Consider the following 20,492-nt stretch of genomic DNA (forward strand, 5'->3'; position numbering starts at 1 on the left):
AAGAGTGAACCTTTTCTTTGATACTAATTGTTAGGATCAAGAGCGGTACTAATTCTTCGATTTCATAGAAAGTTTTCTCGATTCAAATTATTTCGGAAAGATGTTGAACTTAAGACTTTCATAAGAATGTAAGGAGAAGCTCAATGAGATTTGCAGTAAAGTAAATTGCATAAAATGAAAAGTAAACCATAATTTAGAGTGGTTCGGTCAATGAGACCTACATCCACTTCGGATTCGTCCTTTGTCGAGGTCACCGGCTTCCACTAAAGGCCTTCCTTCAATAGGCGAAGACCAACCACCTTTTACGGTGCTTTCTCCTTTTTTCGGGTTTAGGAGACAACCATTACAAGTTTCACTCCTCTTTCTTGGATGGTTACAAGGCAAAGAGAGAGAGGAGGAGAACTCTTCTCACTTTTATAATACTTTTCACACCCTAAAAAGAAGGTTAGTTCCCCCATTAGGCTCATTTCAAACTCTAGACTCATGCTTTTAGCAAATGATTCACAAAAGGATTCATTTGTAGAACCAAAAATAATATCATCAACATAAATTTAAACAATAAGAAAATTATTTTCAAAATTTTTGATAAACAATGTAGTATTGACCTTGCCTTTAGAGAAATTATTTTGAATAAGAAAAGAGCTAAGTCTCCCATACCAAGCTCTTGGGGCTTGTTTTAAACCATAGAGAGCTTTAGTCAATTTACAACATGATTGGGGAACTTATCATTCTAAAATCCGGGGGATTGTTCAACATAAACTTCTTTGGAATAAAGCCATTAAGAAAAGAACTTTTAACATCTATTTGAAATAACTTAAAATTATTGCTACTAGCATAGGCAATGAGCATCCTTATGGCTTTTAATCGTGTCACAGGAGCGAAGGTTTCTTCATAATCGATATCTTCTTCTTGGTTAAAACCGTTGGTCACTAATCTAGCCATATTTCTAAATACTATACCAAATTCATCTTGCTTATTTTTAAAGACTCATTTAGTACCAATAACTAAATGGTCATTTAGCCTTGGAACAAGATTCCACACCTCATTTCTCTCAAATTGATTTAACTTTTCTTGCATTGTGATAACCCATGAATCATCTTTCAAGGCCTCATCAATGCATTTAGGTTAAATTTGGGAGAGAAAAGCGACGTTGGCACAAAATTTTTTATGAGAAGAATGAGTTTGAACCCCCTTTTGATGTGTCTCCTATGATTAGCTCCTTAGGATGAGCATCTACATCTTCCATTCCTTGGGTAAGGATGTTTCAGAAGAAGATGCATCCAAGTTGCTAGATGGAGAAAGGGTTTTATTTAAATTTAAAGCATCAAAATTAAGATCATCATCAAAATCATTTTTCTTAGTTACGAAAACTTCATTAAAAACCACATGAATAGACTCTTCTATAATCAAGGTTCTTTTGTTCAAGATACAAAAAGCCTTAGAAATAGAAAAACAACTAACAAAAATTCTTTCATCGGATTTTGCATCAAACTTTCCTAAGATATCTAATTCATTCAAGATAAAGTATTTACATCCAAAAACTTTAAAATATGAAACGTTGGATTTTTTTGTTGTTCCACAACTCATAAGGAGTTTTGGATAGTAATGTCCTTACTAGAATCCTATTTATGATATAGCATATCGTATTTACGGCTTTGGCCCAAAAATATTTGGGTAGGCTATCTTCATTTAACATGGTTCTTGTCATTTCTTGTAAGTTTCTATTTTTTCTTTCTACTACTTCATTTTGTTGAGAATTTTTTGAAATAGATAAATTGTGATTGTATCTATTGGATTCACAAAATTATTGGAAATCATGGTTTTGAAATTCACCATCGTGATCACTTCGAATTGATGAAATCATAAAACCCTTTTCGTTTTGAACAAGTTTATAAAACTTAGAGAAATACCTAAAGTAATCACTTTTATGTGCCAAAAAGTAAGTCTATGTGTATCTACTATAATCATCCACGATAACAAAGGCGTATTTACTACCTCCTAGACTTGATGTAGCAATTGGTCCGAACAAGTCCATATGGATCAATTGCAATGGTTTAGAGGTGCTTATTTGGTTCTTTGGTTTGAAGCTACTTTTTATTTATTTTCCTAGTTGACATGCATCACATATATTGTCTTTAATGAACTTAATGTGAGGAATTCCTTTTACAAGTTGATTAGATGAGATTTGAGATATTAGTTTTATGCTAGCATGACCTAATCTCCTATGTCAAAGCCAAGCATCATCATTTAAAATCAAAAGACATATTTCATTAAAAAGATCATCAATGTTGATAGTGTATATATTATTTTATTTTAGGGCAATTATAGATATGTTTTTGTATGATTTTTCTATGATATAAGCATTCGATTCAAATCTAACAATATATCCTTTATCACATAATTGACTAATGCTCAAAAGGTTATGCTTTAAGCCATCAACTAATAACACATCTTCAATAAAAAAGTTGGATGTGTTACCTATGGTTCCTTTGCCAACGATTTAACCTTTGTTATTGTCTCCGAAGGTGACATATCCTTTGCCAATGCTCTTTTTTTAATAATTTATATTTTTTACTAATTAATTTATATTCATCAAATAAATCATGAAAATAAATTTAATAGTTCATCAAAGGATAAATTTACATAAAAGGAACTACTCACCTCATCTCCAATAACCATTAGCGCATAGTGAGTAACTTGCTCGGTGTTGGTTGGCTCTTCTTCTTCGGATGCACTTGAGTCATCCCAAGTTGCTTTAAAAGCCTTCTACTTCTTCGGTTGTTTCCTCTTTGCTTGGGGACATTCACTCTTGAAGTGTCCTGGCTTTTTGCATTCAGATCATATCACTTATTCTTTCTTAGGTTCAAATTTATTTTTGTATCATTTTTAAATTTGTTTCTTTTTATGAATTTTTTATACTTTTTTGTCAAGAGTACCAAGTCTTCATCAAAGTCCTCATCACTTAAATTTTCTTTCAAGTGGTCTTCTTGAGTTTTTAGTGTCATATCTGTTGAATCTCGGATTTTGATGATGAAGTTAATTGTCATTTGTTGTCTAATGTATGTGTTGAGATAAGTGTGCAGGATTAACTACAATGAAAGTAAGACATGCAGCAGGAGTTGCGCCGTTGTCATGACAATGATCACGTTGGGAGTTCGAGAGCTCGACGGAAGTTCGGACAGTCGTCGGAGGTTCTATGGGAACAAATCCGAGAAGTCCAGAAGCTTGCCAAAGGAGCTCGTCGGAACTTGCCAAGTGGATCGTCGCAGTCCAGGAGTTTGCCGGAAGTCCGTAGGAGCATCACCGAGGGTTCATCGGATGATCGACGGAAGTTCACCGGAAACTCGCTGGAAGAAGCGAGTGACGCACCGAAGCAAGCTGCAGAATATGTCTTAGGAAATAATCGTAGTTAGCACTTTGATTAAGTTAGAAATGGGAGGTGATCCCATTAGCTTAATCCTGGGGCAATTGGGCCCCTGAAGAACTCAAATTGGGTCGAATGGTTCAACCCATTCGGACCCAGGTTGCTGTGGGAGGTGCAACCGCCCAGGCAGGGAGGTAGCACCGCCCAGGCTATGTCTCCCAGCGAGACTGGGCGGTGCAACCGCCCCAGCCAAGAGGTGCAACCGCCCAGGGCTCAGTCTCCGAGCGAGACTGGGCGGTGCAACCTCCTCTGTCAGGAGGTAGCACCACCAGAGCTCAAGTTTCGAGCTCTGCCAGGCGGTGCAACCTCTCCAGTCAAGCGGTGCAACCGCCTGAGCTCGATCTTCGAGCTCTGGCAGAGAGGTGCAACCGCCCCTGACAGAGGTAGCACCGCCTAGAGGCTCAGTGTTCGAGCTCTGCCAAGCGGTGCAACCTCTCCAATCAGGAGGTGCAACCGCCTGATCCCGGAATTCCGGGATTTGATCGATTTGAGCTCCAAATTTGAACTGGGTTGGGGCCTATAAATACCCCACCCATTCAGCACTGAAAAGAAAGAGAACTACATCGAATTCTTGATCTTTTCTGTGAATCTAAGAGCTCAAATTTGTGTAAAGTCCAAAAGTTCTCCTCTTTCTGTTCTTCAAGTCTTGAGTTGTAAAGAGAGGAGAGAAAGGTTCTGTAAGGGTTGTCTCCTGATCCCGTCAAAAGGAGTGAAACTGTAAAAGGGCAGTTGGCCTTCGCCTATTGAAGGAAGTCCCCTAGTTGACGTCGATGACCTCGTCGGTGGAGGAAGCCAAAAGTGGAGTAGGTCAAGACTGACCGAACCACTCTAAATCTCTGGTTTGCTTTTATTTTGAGCACTTTATCATTACTGCAAACCTCCTACATAGCTACTGCTCTTCTGCGCTTTTACGAACAAGTTTCTTTACAGTTTACTGCAAACTGCCTGCATAGATTGACTGCAATCTTGCTTAGTATCAACTTTCATATAGAGCTGTCTTTATCGTTCAAACGCAGCTTTCGATTTTAATCGTACAAAGTTATCCGCTGCACTAATTCACCCCCCCCCCCCTCTTAGTGCTCTCGATCCTAACAATATCCTTCCTGTTCTTTGGAAGATTATTTTTAAGCTCTTCATGAGCATTACAAGTCATCTCATAGGTCATTAGTGACCCGATTAGTTCTTTAAGAGGAAAGTTATTTAAATCATTAGCATCTTGAATAGCCGTGACTTTAGGATCCCAAATCTTTGGAAGGGATCTTAGAATTTTATTAACAAGTTCAAAATCCGAAAAACCTTTCCAAGTCCTTTTAGACCATTGTCGACATCCATAAATCAGGTGTACATGTCTCTAATGGTCTCACTCGGTTTCATCCGAAACAACTCATAAGTATGCACTAAAAGATTAAACTTTGACACCTTTACTCTACTAGTGCCTTCATGAGTCACTTCGAGTGTGTGCTAAATATTAAAAGCTGTTTCATAAATAGACATACGATTGAACTCGTTTTTATCTAACGCACAAAAACAAGCATTCATAGCCTTGGCATTTAAAGCGAAAGTCTTCTTCTCCAACTCATTCTAATCATTTATTGGAAGAAAAGACTTTTAAAACTCATTTTCAACAATATTCTATAATTTGAAATCCATTGAAATTAGGAAGATCCTCATTCTAGTCTTCCAATATGTGTAATCCGTCCCATTGAACAAAGCGGGACGTGTAATTGAATGACCCTCTTGGTTGCCGGCAAATGTCATCTCTCTTGGGTTTTAAACCAAATGAGAGTGAACCTTGCTCTGATAAAAATTGTTAGGATCAAGAGCTGCACTAAGAGAGGGGGTAAATTAGTACAGCGAAAAATTCTTCGATTTCGTAGAAAGTTCGTCTCGATTCAAATCATTTATGAATGATGTTGAACTTAAAACATTCGTAAGAATGTAAGGAAAAACTCGATGAGATTTGCAGTAAAGTAAATTGCATAAAATGAAAAGAAAACCAGAATTTAGAGCGGTTCAGTTAATGAGACCTATGTCTACTTCGGATTCCTCCTCCGTCGAGGTCACCGGCGTCCACTAAAGGCCTTCCTTTAATAGGCGAAGACCAACCACCTTTTATAGCGCTTTCTCATTTTTCCGGGTTTAGAAGACATCCAGAGAAACCAACCTTTAAATCGAAGAACATAAATATTTTTTTAATGTATTTATCCTAGATTATAAGTATTGTATAAATATTTATGTGAAGTTAATGGTTTATGAGTGTTTTTCTTTGAAATTATCAGGAATGCGTTTAATAATCTTGAGTTTTGTGGTCAGGATAAAATTACTCTTTCATGACATAAGATATGTTATATGGATGAGCATTTCATTCTTGATAACTTAATCGTTTTATTAATTAATTGAATGAGATATTTCCATAAGCATTTCATTCCCGATCCCTAATATAATCTCACTAATCACACTTATAAATTTTGATGATATAATTGAAAGAAAATCTCACTTATAAATTGAAGAAACATTTGAAAGATTAAATTGATTAGATAACGCATGCAACTCAAAGCAACTAGGATTTATGTTGATTGAAATTTTACACCGAAATCATTATTACTAAATTTTTTTCAAGCAAAATTATCATGAGATTTAGAGTAGTTGACAAATCGAGTGATAGATGTACTTGATCATGTGAGATTTTAAAAATGTTGAAGCCCATGATATATTTCATGCGATAATATTAAGAAAATATATTGAGGATCCATATCGTGTAACCAAATATGCATCAATTCAGTAGGAAAAGACATGATACATGAGGAGCAAGCTATTCACAATGTTAATGGAAAAAGACAAATTTTAATACTAAGAATAATATCATATGTTAACTTGTAGTCGAGTCATAATAAAGATCAATTATCCTCAATTATTTTTTTATTCAGATATATTAAATTTAGAGGATTAGATTTTTTCTTTGGAAGGAAAATATTATAATACTCGTAAGATTTACTTCAAGACTTAGAGCATAATGAATATTACAAATACTTTGAAAAATGAAGATATTAAGATATTTTAGTATATCATATCTATTTTTCTTCCAAGGGACTCCTCTTTCGTTGCTCTTGAGAAGAAAACATCTCCATTTGAAAAGATGATATCATTTTAGGATCAACAATAAAGGATCTTGATCATGGAGGAGGATCAATATTAGGTAATAATTAAAACTTTTTACATCATCGAATTGTTTATGATTGTGAATATATGAATCTTTCTCTATTATATATATATATATTTTATCATAATGGTGTTATTTTAGAATATTTATCCTTAGAAAACATAAATTTCTTGATATACAAGTTAAAAGAAGTTCCTTTATTTTCTGAATGCAGCTCGGTTCTTTTGTTGATGAATGCAGTAGCGCTGAATTTTGTTATAATAATAATAATAATAATAATAATAATAATAATAATCATCATCATCATCATCATCATCATTATTATTATTTATTATGATGTATCGAATAAAATAATACCTTAAATTGAGTTATTTGGGGAAAAAAAGAGATTAAATGCACTTTTATTATGATAATCTAATTTTTTTTCAAAAATCTTAGTTAGACAATTAAACTAATTTTTAAACTTGCATCGTCAAGGATTAATGAAAAGATCTTATCTTGTTGTTGGATCTAGCAGTTTTCAGAAGCGCTTGGTTCTTTAGGTTGGTTCTTGAAGGCAAGATCGGATCTTGGTCGTAGAACATCCTGATTCCAATGGGCACCTGCTGTGCGGCGCCTACCGATCCGGAGAGGAAAAGGAAGGCATGGAGGAATAAAAAGCTGACTAGGCCGAACCCCTTCTCGATCGACTACCATCGTGGGCTGGTCCCCGGCCTTGTCATCCTCATGAACCCTACCGGCCGTGACATCGGCAACCGGTACGAGCTAGGGCAGGTGCTCGGCCGCGGCTAGTTCGGCGTCACCTACCACTGCACCGACAAGGCCATGAGGGAGCACCTCGCTATTGGATTGATTGTTAGGATCAGGGTCGACACTAAAAGGGGGGGTGAATTAATGCAGCGGATAAAAACATCAACTTCATCAAATCTCTAGTACGTTGAAAACCGATTCCGACGTAAAAGTTGTTTCATAAAGAACTTTAACTTAAGATCAAAACGGAAGTATAGTTGATGTAAAGCAATGGAGGCAGTTTGCAGATAAGATAAAGAGTAGAATATAAATGCAAACCGAGATTTAGAGTGGTTCGGTCAATCTTGACCTACATCCACTTTTGGCTTCCTCCTCCGACGAGGTCACCGACATCCACTAGAGGTCTTCCTTCAATAGGCGAAAACCAACTCCTTCTTACACCCCTCTTCTCCTTTTCATGGGTTTAGGAGACAACTCTTACAAACACTCACACTCCTCTTACAGAATTCTAAACTTAGAGTGGAGGAGGGAATTTCTAAAGTGATTTCTACAGCGTTTCTTTCCTTTTTTGCTCTTTGTGCTTGTGTGCTTTAACTAGGGATGAAAGGGGTATTTATAGGCTTCAAGTTGATTCAACCTTGGAGCCTAAAAACATCTCATCCCGGGTTCCCCAAGCACGGGCGGTACCACCGCCCAATGTCAGTCTGGCTGACACTGCCCTGGGCGGTACCACCGCTTGGGGGGCAGTGCTGGGCGGTACCACCGCCTGACACAGTCTCGAAGACTATGCCACAACGGTGAGACACCACCCAGGTCTGGCGGTACCACCGCTTGGGGGGCAATGCTAGGTGGTAGCACCGCCCAGACTAGCGGTACCATCACCTGACATAGTCTCGAAGACTGTGCCACGATGGTGAGACTCCTTGGGGCACTGTTTGGGCTTCTTATTGGGCCCAACATAGTTCTTACATGGGCCTAGCTGGCCCATAATTGGGTTGGCCCAATCCAAGCCCAATTACGTGCTAACTACGATTCCTAAGACATATTCTAAGCTAAACAAAGTCTGTAAGTCTATTCTTCCGACGAGCTTCCGGCGATCTTCTGCCGAACTTCCGACGATCTCTTGGCAATGTTCCGGTGGACTCCCGGCAAGCTCCTGGACTTCACGACAATCTTCTTGGCGAGTTCCAACGAGCTTCTCTAGCAAGCTCTGAGACTTCTCGGCTGGTTCCTCTAGAACTTCCAACGAATGTCAAGACTTCCGACGAATTCTCGAACTCCCAACGTGATCGCGTCCTTGACTCCTGGACTTCATTTTGCTCTATGCCTTACCATCATAGTTAATCCTGGACATGTAAAATATACTTCGATCTAGACAATTAATACTAAGCATTAATCAAGTTGTCCGGCATATCATTGGTCCCTCAACGCTTCGTCTGATTCTTCGGCGAAAACAAATGATTTCATTAATCATTTGTTTTCGCCGAAGATACAAGATATTAACAAATCTCCTCTTAAATAAATAACGAAAAGAATTCTTAGAAGATCATGATATAGATAGAATTCATTCAATCTTGTAGGAGAACAAGATATTAATTCATGCATATAAAATGTCTCAATTCATTATGAATCATAAAAATTATAATAAAAAAAAATGAATCATATGGATAAATTTCAATAAGAAGATACAAGAACCCATAATAGGAGATCTTGTTTCATAAATGATTTCAAGTTATAAATTATGAGAAATCAAGATCATGATTTCGATAAAACCTATTAAATTCAAATCATTTTCATAATCCATTAGATTCATAAAAGCATAATATAAATGTTTTCATTAATCTCCTTTTTGGAAAAATCTATAAAATCAAAAAAATAATTTTTTCAAGGAGAAACCTTTCCTCTTTTTAGTTGTTTCTATTCATGTGATTTATTTCACTCAAGTATGTCTTTTTTCATTTATGCCAATTGAAAATATATATCATCGTTTAAAAATGAAAATGTAAGATTTATTATGACAAAGATCAATAAGCGACTTTCATTATGGTAAAAATCGATAATCCATAAATCGTAAGATTCATCATGCATAATTTTGAAAGTAAAACTCATTGAGCATGATCATTATGCATTACTTCAAATCAAATATGATTTCATTTATTTTCAAAATATTCATATAAGCCAAATAAATCATTAAACATAAAGCATATTCATCAATCATGGTTTCATTGAGCATAAGGCATTTTCAACCAAAATAATTTTGTTATTAAACATGTAATTTTTATTATCATTTTCAAAATTACTAGCATGATCCTAATTTTTGCTTTTTCATTATATTTTTAAACATACAATTTTACAAAAAATAATTTTTTTAAACTAAATAAAAAAAGAAAATGCACCATGAAAAGCATCATGTAATTTCGAAATAAATTAAGGGAGTTTCATTACCTCATCGTTGAAAGTCATTAAGGCGTAGTTTGTCACCTCGCTTTTGTTGATTTTCTCCTCGTCTTCGGAGGAGCTTGTTTCGTCCAAGATTGCTTCATTCTTCTTGCGTTCATAACAAGTAGTTGCGTTCTTTTTAAGTTTATTTTTGTTCTTCAACTTTTGTTTCATTACCTTTTTAACTTTCTTTGTGAGTTCAAGTTTACCATCACTTGAGCTTATGCTCGAGTGGTCTTCAATTATTCTAAGTACCAAATCCTTCCTGTTCTTTAGAAGGTGGTTTTGTTCATCATGTTCATTATGTACATTGTGCACCATTTCATATGTCATCAATGAAGCAATTAGTTCTTCAATTGGTAGGTTGTTTAGGTTTTTAGCCTCTTGTATCGTAGTTATTTTGAATCCCAATCTTTAGAAAAAGAATGTAAAATCTTGTTTACAAGTTTAAAATCTGAAAAACTTCTACCAAGTACTTTTAAACCATTGACGATATCCGTAAAACGGGTGTACATGTCAACAATGGTTTCACTTGGTTTCATATGAAAAAGTTCAAAATCATGCATTAAAAAGTTAATTTTTGAATATTTTAATCTACTTGTGCCTTCGTGAGTGGTTTCAAGAATATGCCAAATGTCGAAAGCCGTTTCGCACATAGAAACCCAATTAAACTCGTTTTTGTCTAAGGCACAAAATAGAGCATTCATAGCTCTAGTATTTAAAGAAAATGTCTTCTTCTCCAAATCATTCCAATGGTTTATTGGAAGTGAAGACATTCGAAAACTGTTTTCGATAATATTCCATAAATTTAAATCCAACGAAAGCAAGAAAACTCTTATTCGAGTTTTCCAATAAGTGTAGTTCGTCCCATTGAAAAAGGGAGGACGAATGAGAGAGTGACTCTCTTGAAAGCCGAAAAGAGCCATTTCTCTTGGATGTTAAACCAACTGAGAAATTATGAGGCTCTGATACCAATTGTTAGGATCAGGGTCGGCAATAAGAGGGGGGGTGAATTAGTGCAGCGGATAAAACATCAACTTCGTCAAATGTCTCGTACGTTGAAAACCGATTCCGACGTAAAAGCCGTTTCATAAAGAACTTTAACTTAAGATCAAAATGCAAGTATAGTTGATGTAAAGCAACGGAGGCAGTTTGCAAATAAGATAAAGAGCAGAATGTAAATGCAAACCAAGATTTAGAGTGGTTCGATCAATCTTGACCTACATCCACTTTTGGCTTCCTCCTCCAACGAGGTCACCGATGTCTACTAGAGGTCTTCCTTCAATAGGCGAAGACCAACTCCTACTTACACCCCTCTTCTCCTTTTCACGGGTTTATGACACAACCCTTACAAGCACTCACACACCTCTTACAGAATTCTAAACTTAGAGTGGATGAGGGAATTTCTAAAGTGATTTCTACAGTGTTTCTTTCCTTTTTTGCACTTTGTGCTTTTGTGCTTTAACTAGGGATGAGAGGGGTATTTATAGGCTTCAAGTTGATTCAAACTTGGAGCCTATAAACATCTCATCCTAGGTTCTCCGGGCACGGGCAATACTGTTGAATCTCGTATTTTGATGATAAAACCAATTGATAATTGTGTTTATGTTTTAATCTGCGTTTTGAGTGATGCAGGATGTCTCGATCAGGATAAGATAATTAAAGTAGGAAAAATCATGTTGTGCTAGAGGAACATGTCAAAAGATTGGACGTCGAGCCGGTGGATCGGTCGACATATCGATAGAAAGCTTCGGGCCATGGACTTGGGCATCAGGCCAAGAAGAGCGAGTATTATGCCAAGGATATCGGAGTTGCTGAGTCAACTGGCCGATTGGCAAATAGGCCACAGGAGAGGACGATGCGCCGAATAATCGGACGAAGCGTCGAGGGACCAATGACATGCCGGACAACTTGGTTAATTGCTTAGGATTAATTGTCTCGATCAAAGTTTTATTTTACATGTGCAAGATTAACTACGATGAAAAAAGGACATGCAGCAGGTGTTGCACCGGAGTCAAGACTATGATCACATTGGGAGTTCGAGAGTTCGACGGAAGTCCGGACGATCGTCAGAGGTTCTGCGGGAACAAATCCGAGAGGTCCAGGAGCTTACCAAGTGGATCGTCGCAGGTCCAGGAGTTTGCCGGAAGTCCGCCGGAGCATCGCCGAAGGTTCGTCGGATATTCGCCGGAAGCTCGCCGGAAGAAGCGATTGACGCACCGGAGCAAGTTGCAGTAAATGTCTTAAGAAATATCGTAGTTAGCATGTAGATTAAGTTAGGAATGGGAGGTGATCCCATTAACTTAATCTATGGGCAATTGGGTCCTTGATAGACCCAAATTGGGCCGAATGGATCAACCCATTCGGACCAGAATTCCTGCCAGGCGGTGGCACCGCCAGGGTCAGCGGTGGTACCAACCAGGAGATGGTCTCCCAGGAAAGCTAAGTGGTGCAACCGCCCAGGTCAGGCGGTTGCACCGCCTGGGCTCAGTCTCCGAGCGAGACTAGGCGGTGTAACCGCCCTAGTCAAGCGGTGGCACTGCCTGGGCTCAGTCTCTGAGCGAGACTGGGCGGTGCAACCGCCCCTGTCAGGCGGTGGCACCACCCAGAGGCTTAGTCTCCGAGCTGCCAGGTGGTTGTACTGCCCCAGTCAGGAGGTAGTACCGCCAAGACCCCGAAAATCTGGGAAAAGACACTTTTGAGCTCCAAATTCAAACCAGTTTGGGGCCTATATAAACCCCACCCTTTCCTGCATGAAAGGGCAACTAAAGGCACCGAAAATCCAATCTTACTCTGTGGTTTTTAGAGTTCAAAAGTGTTGTAAAGGCTAGAAGTTCTCCTCCCTCTTTTCTTCCAAGTTTTGAGCTTTCAAGAGAGGAGAGAAATTATGTAAGGGTTATCTACTAAGCCCGTCAAAAGGAGTGCAATTGTAAAAGGGTAGTTGGCCTTCGCCTATTGAAGGAAGGCCTCTAGTGGACGTCGGTGACCTCGTCGGTGGAGGAAGCCAAAAGTGTATATAGGTCAAGATTGACCGAACCACTCTAAATCTCGATTTGTATTTACTTTGAGCATCTTATCTTTACTGCAAACCTCCTCAGTAGCTTACTGCCTTCTGCTCATTTACGAACGTGTTTCATAGTTAAGTATTTTCCGAATCGGCGTTAAGACCGAAATCGGTTTTATCGTATGAACATCATATTTCAGTTTGTACTTACATTCTGATTTCCATCATAACTACAAATTACCTTTATATCTTTGCTTTAACTGCATCTCGCTTGATCACAAGTTAAAGTGATTTACGAATCGACTTTCATACCGAAATCGCTTTTATCGTGCGAACGTTGTATTCCAGTTTGCTATTACATTCTATTGTCTATCTTATACTGCAAACTGCATCTATATATTTGCTTTAACTGCATCTCGCTTGATCATAATTTAAAGTGATTTAGGAATCGAATTTCTTACCAAAATCGCTTTTATCGTATGAATGCAGTTTTAATCGTCGAAAGTTTTCTGCTGCACTAATTCACCCCCCCCCCCCCCCCTTAGTGCTCTTGATCCTAACAATTGGTATCAAAGCCCGGTATTTCTCATTTCGGATTTACACCTGAGAGAAATGGCTCTTCATGGCTTTCAAGAGGGCTTATCGGTTGTTCGTCCACCGTTGTTTAACGGATTGGACTACACTTATTGGAAAACTCGAATAAGAGTTTTCTTGATTTCTATGAATTTGGATTTATGGAATATTGTTGAAAACAGTTTTCAACTTCCCTCTAAACCGATGAACGAATGGTCGGATTTGGAGAAGAAGAATTTTTCTTTAAACACAAAGGCTATGAATGCCTTATTTTGCGCTTTGGACAAAAATGAGTTCAATCAGATTTCTACGTGCGAAACGACTTTTGACATTTGGCGAACACTTAAAATCACGCACAAGGGAACTAATAGAGTCAAAGATTCGAAAGTTAACATTTTATTGCATGATTTTGAGCTTTTTCGAATGCAACCAAGCGAGACTATAGGCGACATGTACACCCGTTTCACGGATGTCGTCAATAATCTAAGAGTTCTTGGTAAATTTTTTTTGAATTTTGATCTCGTAAGCAAGATCCTAAGATCCCTTCCAAAAAGGTGGGATCCTAAAATAACCGCAATACAAGAGATAAAAAATTTAAATATTTTTCCACTTGAAGAACTTATCGGCTCATTAATGACATATGAAATGGTGCGTAATGCATATGATGAACATGATGAACAAAACAACCTTCCAAAGAACAGGAAGGATTTGGGACATAGAATATTTGAAGACCACTCGAGCATAAGCTCAAGTGATGGTGAACAAAAAGTACAAATGAAATTTAAAAAATTAAAGAAACAAAAATTTAAGAACAAAAAGAATGGGACTACTTACCTTGAATGCAAGAAGAAGAACACAAAATGGGATGAATCGAGCTCCTCCGAAGACGAGGAGAAAATCAACAAAGATGAGGTGGCAAACTACGGCTTAACCACATTCAACGATGAGGTAATCGAAACCCCTTTAATTTATTTTGAAATTACTTGATATTTTTCATGATGCATTTTTCTTTTTTTTGTTTAGAATTAATTTTCTTAAAAATTACATGTTTTATAATGAAAATGTAAAAATTAGGAATCATGCTTATTATTCTAGTAATTTTAAAAATAATCATGAAAATTACATGTTTATGATAAACAAAATGATTAAAAATGCCTTATGAAATCATGCTATATATGGTTAAGAAGTAATAATGTGTATCATGTTTGATTAACATTGTTGAATGGTATCATGTTTGATTAACTAATTTCTCGATTTTGATTAAATGAAATCATGTTTGATCTGAAGTAATGCATAATGATGTAATGAAAATATTAAATGATTTTGATACCATGATTGACGATTTTATGCATGAGATTTTAAAAGTTATACATGATGATTTGGTCTTGATGGTTTTTGTGACGAAATTCATTTTTCGATCCTAAACGTTGATGCATGTTTTTATTTGGCATAAAAGAAAAGAACATGCATGTATGAAATAAATCACATGAATTAAAACAACTAAAAAGTGGAAAGGTTTCTTCTTGAAAATATTATTTTTTTGACTTTATTGATTTTTCAAAAAGGGAAATTAATGAATTTATTTTACCAATCTTGTGAATCTAATGAAAATAAACATGATGAATATTTTGAAAATAAATGAGTGTATCATGCATTTGGTCTTAATGATTTCTCTTGAACATACTTTTTGAAATCATACTTGATGATGAATATCAAGATATTAAAAGTATGTTATCATGGAATCATGCTTGATGATTTATTTTATAAAATTTACCTTTCCATCTTAAATGTTGACACTTGTTTTATTAAAGGTAAAGGCATGCTTATAAGAAGCAAATCACATGAATAGAAATTTATAAAAATGAAATTTGATCCTCTATCTTATCGACTTTTCAATAAATCTATGCTTGTCATATATGAATTTATTGAATGTGACTTTGAGGACGATTTCGGATTTCACAAATGCTTGATTCATACTTATGACATGAGATATATTTTAAATATAAATCACGTTCAATGCTTCAATCATGTTAAATATGATAAAATGAGGAGAAATTTTGATCATGTATGGTAGGATATAATTGCTATAATGAGAATTTTACACTATTACATGCCTTAATAACATGTTGGAAACTATGTGTTTTGGATACAAAAAATTTCCATGATCATGAGCATGTTTTATCTTCATGATTGTGTTTGAAAATCTATAGCAAAACCATGTCCGAATGCATAAAAGTGTTAAATTTCATTTTCAAATTTTCTTGATCCTAACAATTCATTTTTGAAAATCTATTGATCGTGATTTGATGATTTAAATGAGCTTTATCTTGATTTTTCAAAATTTATAAATTGAGATTTCTTATGCTTAAATCAAGATTTTATATGCATGAATTAATATCTTGTTCTCTTACAAGATTGAATGAATTCTATCTTTTTCATGATCTCCTAAGAATTCTTTATGTTATTTATTTAAGAGGATATTTGTTAAAATGAATCACGGTTTCTCTTGATTTTTTGAAATTATAACTTAAAATTCTTCCTGTATTAATATATTTTAAAATTTATCTATAAAATAAATATGATCGATCAATTTGAATTAGTTATTTAAACATTTTTTTTCATGCCGTCCGCAATTCATGTAATGTTCCCATATTCCTCCAGCTAAAATCCATCCATCTGAATCCTTATCCTTTTTCTTTTTTTTGACAAATAAGGTTATTGAATTTAATATTTTTCTGTTATCTATATCTGAATTGGTATCTAGTGATTCAAAAATGTATAGGAACATGGAACCCATGGATTTTCTACTATATGATTGGATTTTACCATTATGCTGCCTTGTTGTGAGCATCTCGATATAAGAAATCATTATATTTCTTTTTATTATTAGTATTTGTTTTACCTGCTTGCCATGCTTATATGACTAGTATTATTTATGCTTGCATATCCAAGGCAGCTACATTACAATATTGGGGCTTATATCATATGGGATCTCAAAGTTAGCCCATCCTGTTTTTGCAACCCTTTCTGAGCAAGGTGCTGTTTCAATGCGATAGATAGTTACACTAATTGATCATGATCTGTGCTGTCAGATATCTACAATATTGGTTTATGGGTTTGACATCAGAAAGTGTTATCCATCTTCTCTAACAGTGCAAGAAGTCTATGTTAAAGAGGGATAGTTGGTCCAAGTTTGATTTAAGGAGGAAGATAACATTTTGATTGTGCAATCCGAGTAAGATGACCATATGGATAGGCAGCATGCCTTTCAATTTATTGGCCTACTCCACTTCAACAAATTCCAAAGTTTTTAATCCTTCCATTTAGCTTTAGTTTTTAACTTAATGTTAGATAAGGCCCTATTCTTGACAAAGCTGTGTTGGCCTTCTGCAAGCATTTTCACTATTATTGGCATTTCTTTGGTTAAAATCAAATTTCTGCTTAATTATCGTCCCTCGAAGACCTCTATATATACACCCTTTTTCTTGTCTCCTTTCAAGTTGGCATCCCCATCTTCTGTTTTCCTTTTTTCTTCACCTCTTCGGACAATCTTGCACTTGGTCTTTTGTGTAAACCAGGTGCAATATTGCAGCCGAGAGAGGAAGGACAAGATGCCGGCGATGGTGATGTCAAATGCGGGGCCCGGTGGTGCAAAGAAATTTGAGGGAAGGATCACAATATATGTTGTAATCTGTGGAATAATTGCAGCCACGGGAGGCCTCATGTTTGGTTATGACATTGGGATATCAGGTAAATTCCATTTTGTATTAATTCAGTAGTAGATTTATTTGTTATATTATCTAGCATCGAAATTATGGCCAGGTTTGTCTTGGTTTGTCGTCATAGGTTAAATAAGATAATTAGATGCACTTTTTACAAAAAAGAAAGGGAACAACTTGTTATTGAGGTTTTAACTACAACAGGAAGATGATTGTTTATTTTCTTTACTTGACATAAGCCCATTGGATGGTATTAATAATCCAATCTCCACCTCCATTGCAGAGAGATAGATGGTCTATCATACAAGATAGGTGATGGTTGCTTGCAGATCTTGTAATAACTTTGCTTGGGATTCCATGCATGGATTTTCCACTTGGTTGTGTGATGGTTGTTTCTCTTTGTCATCAACTGCCTCATATGTTGCTTTTGCCTAAATCCTTCCCTAGATTTATTTGTTTTATTATCTAGCATCGAAAGTATGGCCAGGTTTGTCTTACGTTGTCGTCATAGGTTAAATCAGATAATTAGACCTACTTATTATAAAAGAAAAAAACAAAAGGAACAACTTGTTATTGAGGTACAACAGGAAGATGATTGTTTATTTTCTTTAGTTGACATTAGCCCATTTGATGGTATTGATAATACGGTGTGAGAGATGCTCTATCATACAAGATAAGAGATGGTTGCTTGCAGATCTTGCTTGGATTTTCCACTTGGTTGTGTGATGGTTCTTTCTCTTTGTCATCAACTGCCTCATATATGTTGCTTTTGCCTAAAGCCTTCCTCATTCAGCTCCAATCTATTTCTGATCATGGAGCTAATCAATCGTATCTGTACGGTCAATCTGCAGGGGGAGTGACATCTATGGATGACTTCTTGGAGGAGTTCTTCCCTGCGGTCTTTGAGAGGAAGCACAAAGCCAAGGAAGACAACTATTGCAAGTTTGATAACCAAAACCTTCAGCTTTTCACTTCATCATTGTACCTTGCTGCCTTGGTAGCCAGCTTCGTAGCTTCGAAGATTTGCACGAAACATGGCCGGAAGCTCACTATGCAAGCAGCATCAATATTCTTCTTGGTTGGTGTCATCCTGAACGCAGCTGCTGTGAACATTGCCATGCTGATCATCGGAAGGATTCTCCTCGGAGTTGGTGTTGGATTTGCCAATCAGGTTTGCTCTACTTTCTTTTTCATACAATTTTTCATTCTAGAGTTTCTCTTCTCTTCAGTTTCCGTCTCAATTTCCCTATTAACTTCCAATTTCTCCTGGAAGATGTATCTTTTGTTAAACTCACTTTCCGTGTCATATGTTTGCCACTATTATTCATCCTGTAGGCAGTTCCTCTATTCTTGTCGGAGATCGCACCAGTTCACGTCCGTGGAGCCTTAAACATCCTCTTCCAACTTGACGTGACCATCGGGATCTTTGTGGCGAACATTGTAAACTACTTGGTGTCCAATATCCACCCCTGGGGGTGGAGACTTGCGCTTGGCTTGGCTGGAGTGCCGGCGATGATGCTTTGCTTGGGCTCCATGGTGATTGCGGAGACCCCGACGAGCCTCATCGAGCGTGAGATGCTTATGGAAGGCTTGGCCATGTTGAAGAAGATCCGGGGGACCGACAATGTCGATGCAGAGTACGAGGAAATACTACACGCCTGCGAGATGGCACGACAGGTGAAGCAACCTTTCAAGAATCTCATGAAGAGAAGTAGCCGACCGCAATTGGTTATTGCCATCGTGATGCAAGTCTTCCAGCAGTTCACTGGGATCAACGCCATCATGTTCTATGCACCAGTCCTCTTTCAGACCATCGGATTTAAGAATGATGCTTCACTTCTTTCTGCGGTCATCACGGGGATCGTCAATGTTCTGTCTACCGTCGTATCAGTGGTCTTAGTGGACAAAGTCGGGAGGAGATTCCTGCTTCTTGAAGCTTGTGGCCAGATGTTGATCACACAGGTTAGGGACACAAGCCATGGGCATATTAAACATGTAATTATAGATTACGAGGAATCGTTTGAAATATGAGATTCTAACTCTAGTGGGGGGTGATTTGCATGCAGGTGGCTATTGGAGGCATTTTGCTTGTGAATTTGAAAGCAACCAATGAGCTGGGACACGGAGTGGCAGTTTGGGTGGTGGTGCTCGTGTGCCTATTCGTTTCGAGCTTTGCTTGGTCTTGGGGTCCACTTGGCTGGTTGATTCCTAGTGAAACTTTCCCCCTGGCGACGAGGACCGCCGGCTATGCCTTTGCCGTCAGCTCCAACATGCTTTTCACCTTTGTCATTGCCCAAGCTTTCCTATCTATGATGTGTCATCTACGTGCCGGGATCTTCTTCTTCTTTGGTGCATGGATTGTGGTGATGGGTTTGTTCGTCATCTTCTTATTGCCCGAGACCAAGAACGTGCCGATCGATGAAATGGCCGAGAAAGTTTGGAAGCAACATTGGTTCTGGAAGAGATTCATGGATGAGGAAGAAGACAAAAAACACTCCGTCTAAGACTCGATGATTTGTGTTTACCTTGAGGATGTCAGGGCTAACCTCGTCAACATGATCTTTATGTTGAGTTTATTATTTAATACTTTTACCCATATATAATCTTCACTTTTGAATAGTAATATTGTAAGAATATGAGGTTATCATTTTGTTTTGTCTTCGTGTTATGCTAATATATATAACTAAATAAAATATAATTATAAAATTAAAATTAATAAAACTATTATTTTGAATAGATTTGATCATAAAACTATTGAAACAAAGTGTCGGAGTCCAGCGCGAAGGATTTGTTGTGAGTTCGAGAGTTCGACGTAAGTCCGAAGGTTCATCGGGAATGCTACCGGAACTAGCCGAGAATGAGTAAGGAGCTTGCCGAAGGATTTTTCGGAAGCTCGCCGGAAGGTTCGTTGGAAGTTCGTGGAGCGCGTCGAGAAAGATCGGAGCTTGCCGAAGAAGCTCATTGGATCTCGCCAAGATCAAATCGTGAAGTCTAGGAGCTTGCCGGGAGTCCGTAGAATAGTTTCCGAGAGTTCGTCGGAAGACCGTCGGAAGTTCGCCGGAAGCTCGCCGGAAAAAGTCTTGACTTGCAGACTTTGTAATAGCTTAGAAAATATCTTTAAATTCGTAGTTAGCACGTTAATTAGAGTTAGGATTAGGTGTTAATCCTATAACTCAAGTAGGGGCCAATTGGGCCCGAGTTCGGACTGATTTGGGCCAAGTTTGGAGCCCAACCAGTGAGCTGAAATAGTGTAGGCGGTGGCACCGCCTAGAACCTGAGAACCAAGCGGTGGCACCGCTGGAATGAGTGGTGGCACCGCCCAGCACCCGAGAGGTCCGGCGGTGACACCGCCAGTACACTGTCAGTGTCAGACACTGATAGGCGGTGGCACCGCCACTGATAGGCGGTGGCACCGCTAGCATT

At 37.5% G+C, this 20,492-nt stretch overlaps 1 protein-coding gene across 1 annotated transcript; it reads left to right on the forward strand.

The window, feature by feature from the left end:
• The first annotated feature begins 16,960 nt into the window (after window positions 1-16,960).
• On the forward strand, window positions 16,961-19,601 carry LOC135652320 (sugar transport protein MST4-like). The gene is made up of 4 exons (XM_065173163.1): window positions 16,961-17,100; window positions 17,921-18,240; window positions 18,405-19,031; window positions 19,136-19,601. Exons 1-4 carry the CDS (start codon window positions 16,962-16,964, stop codon window positions 19,571-19,573), a joined length of 1,524 nt encoding a protein of 507 aa, XP_065029235.1. The 5' UTR covers window position 16,961; the 3' UTR covers window positions 19,574-19,601.
• Window positions 19,602-20,492: the final 891 nt, after the last annotated feature.

The sequence above is a fragment of the Musa acuminata genome, chromosome BXJ3-11, assembly GCF_036884655.1.
Source record: "Musa acuminata AAA Group cultivar baxijiao chromosome BXJ3-11, Cavendish_Baxijiao_AAA, whole genome shotgun sequence".
Taxonomy (NCBI): Eukaryota; Viridiplantae; Streptophyta; class Magnoliopsida; order Zingiberales; family Musaceae; genus Musa; species Musa acuminata.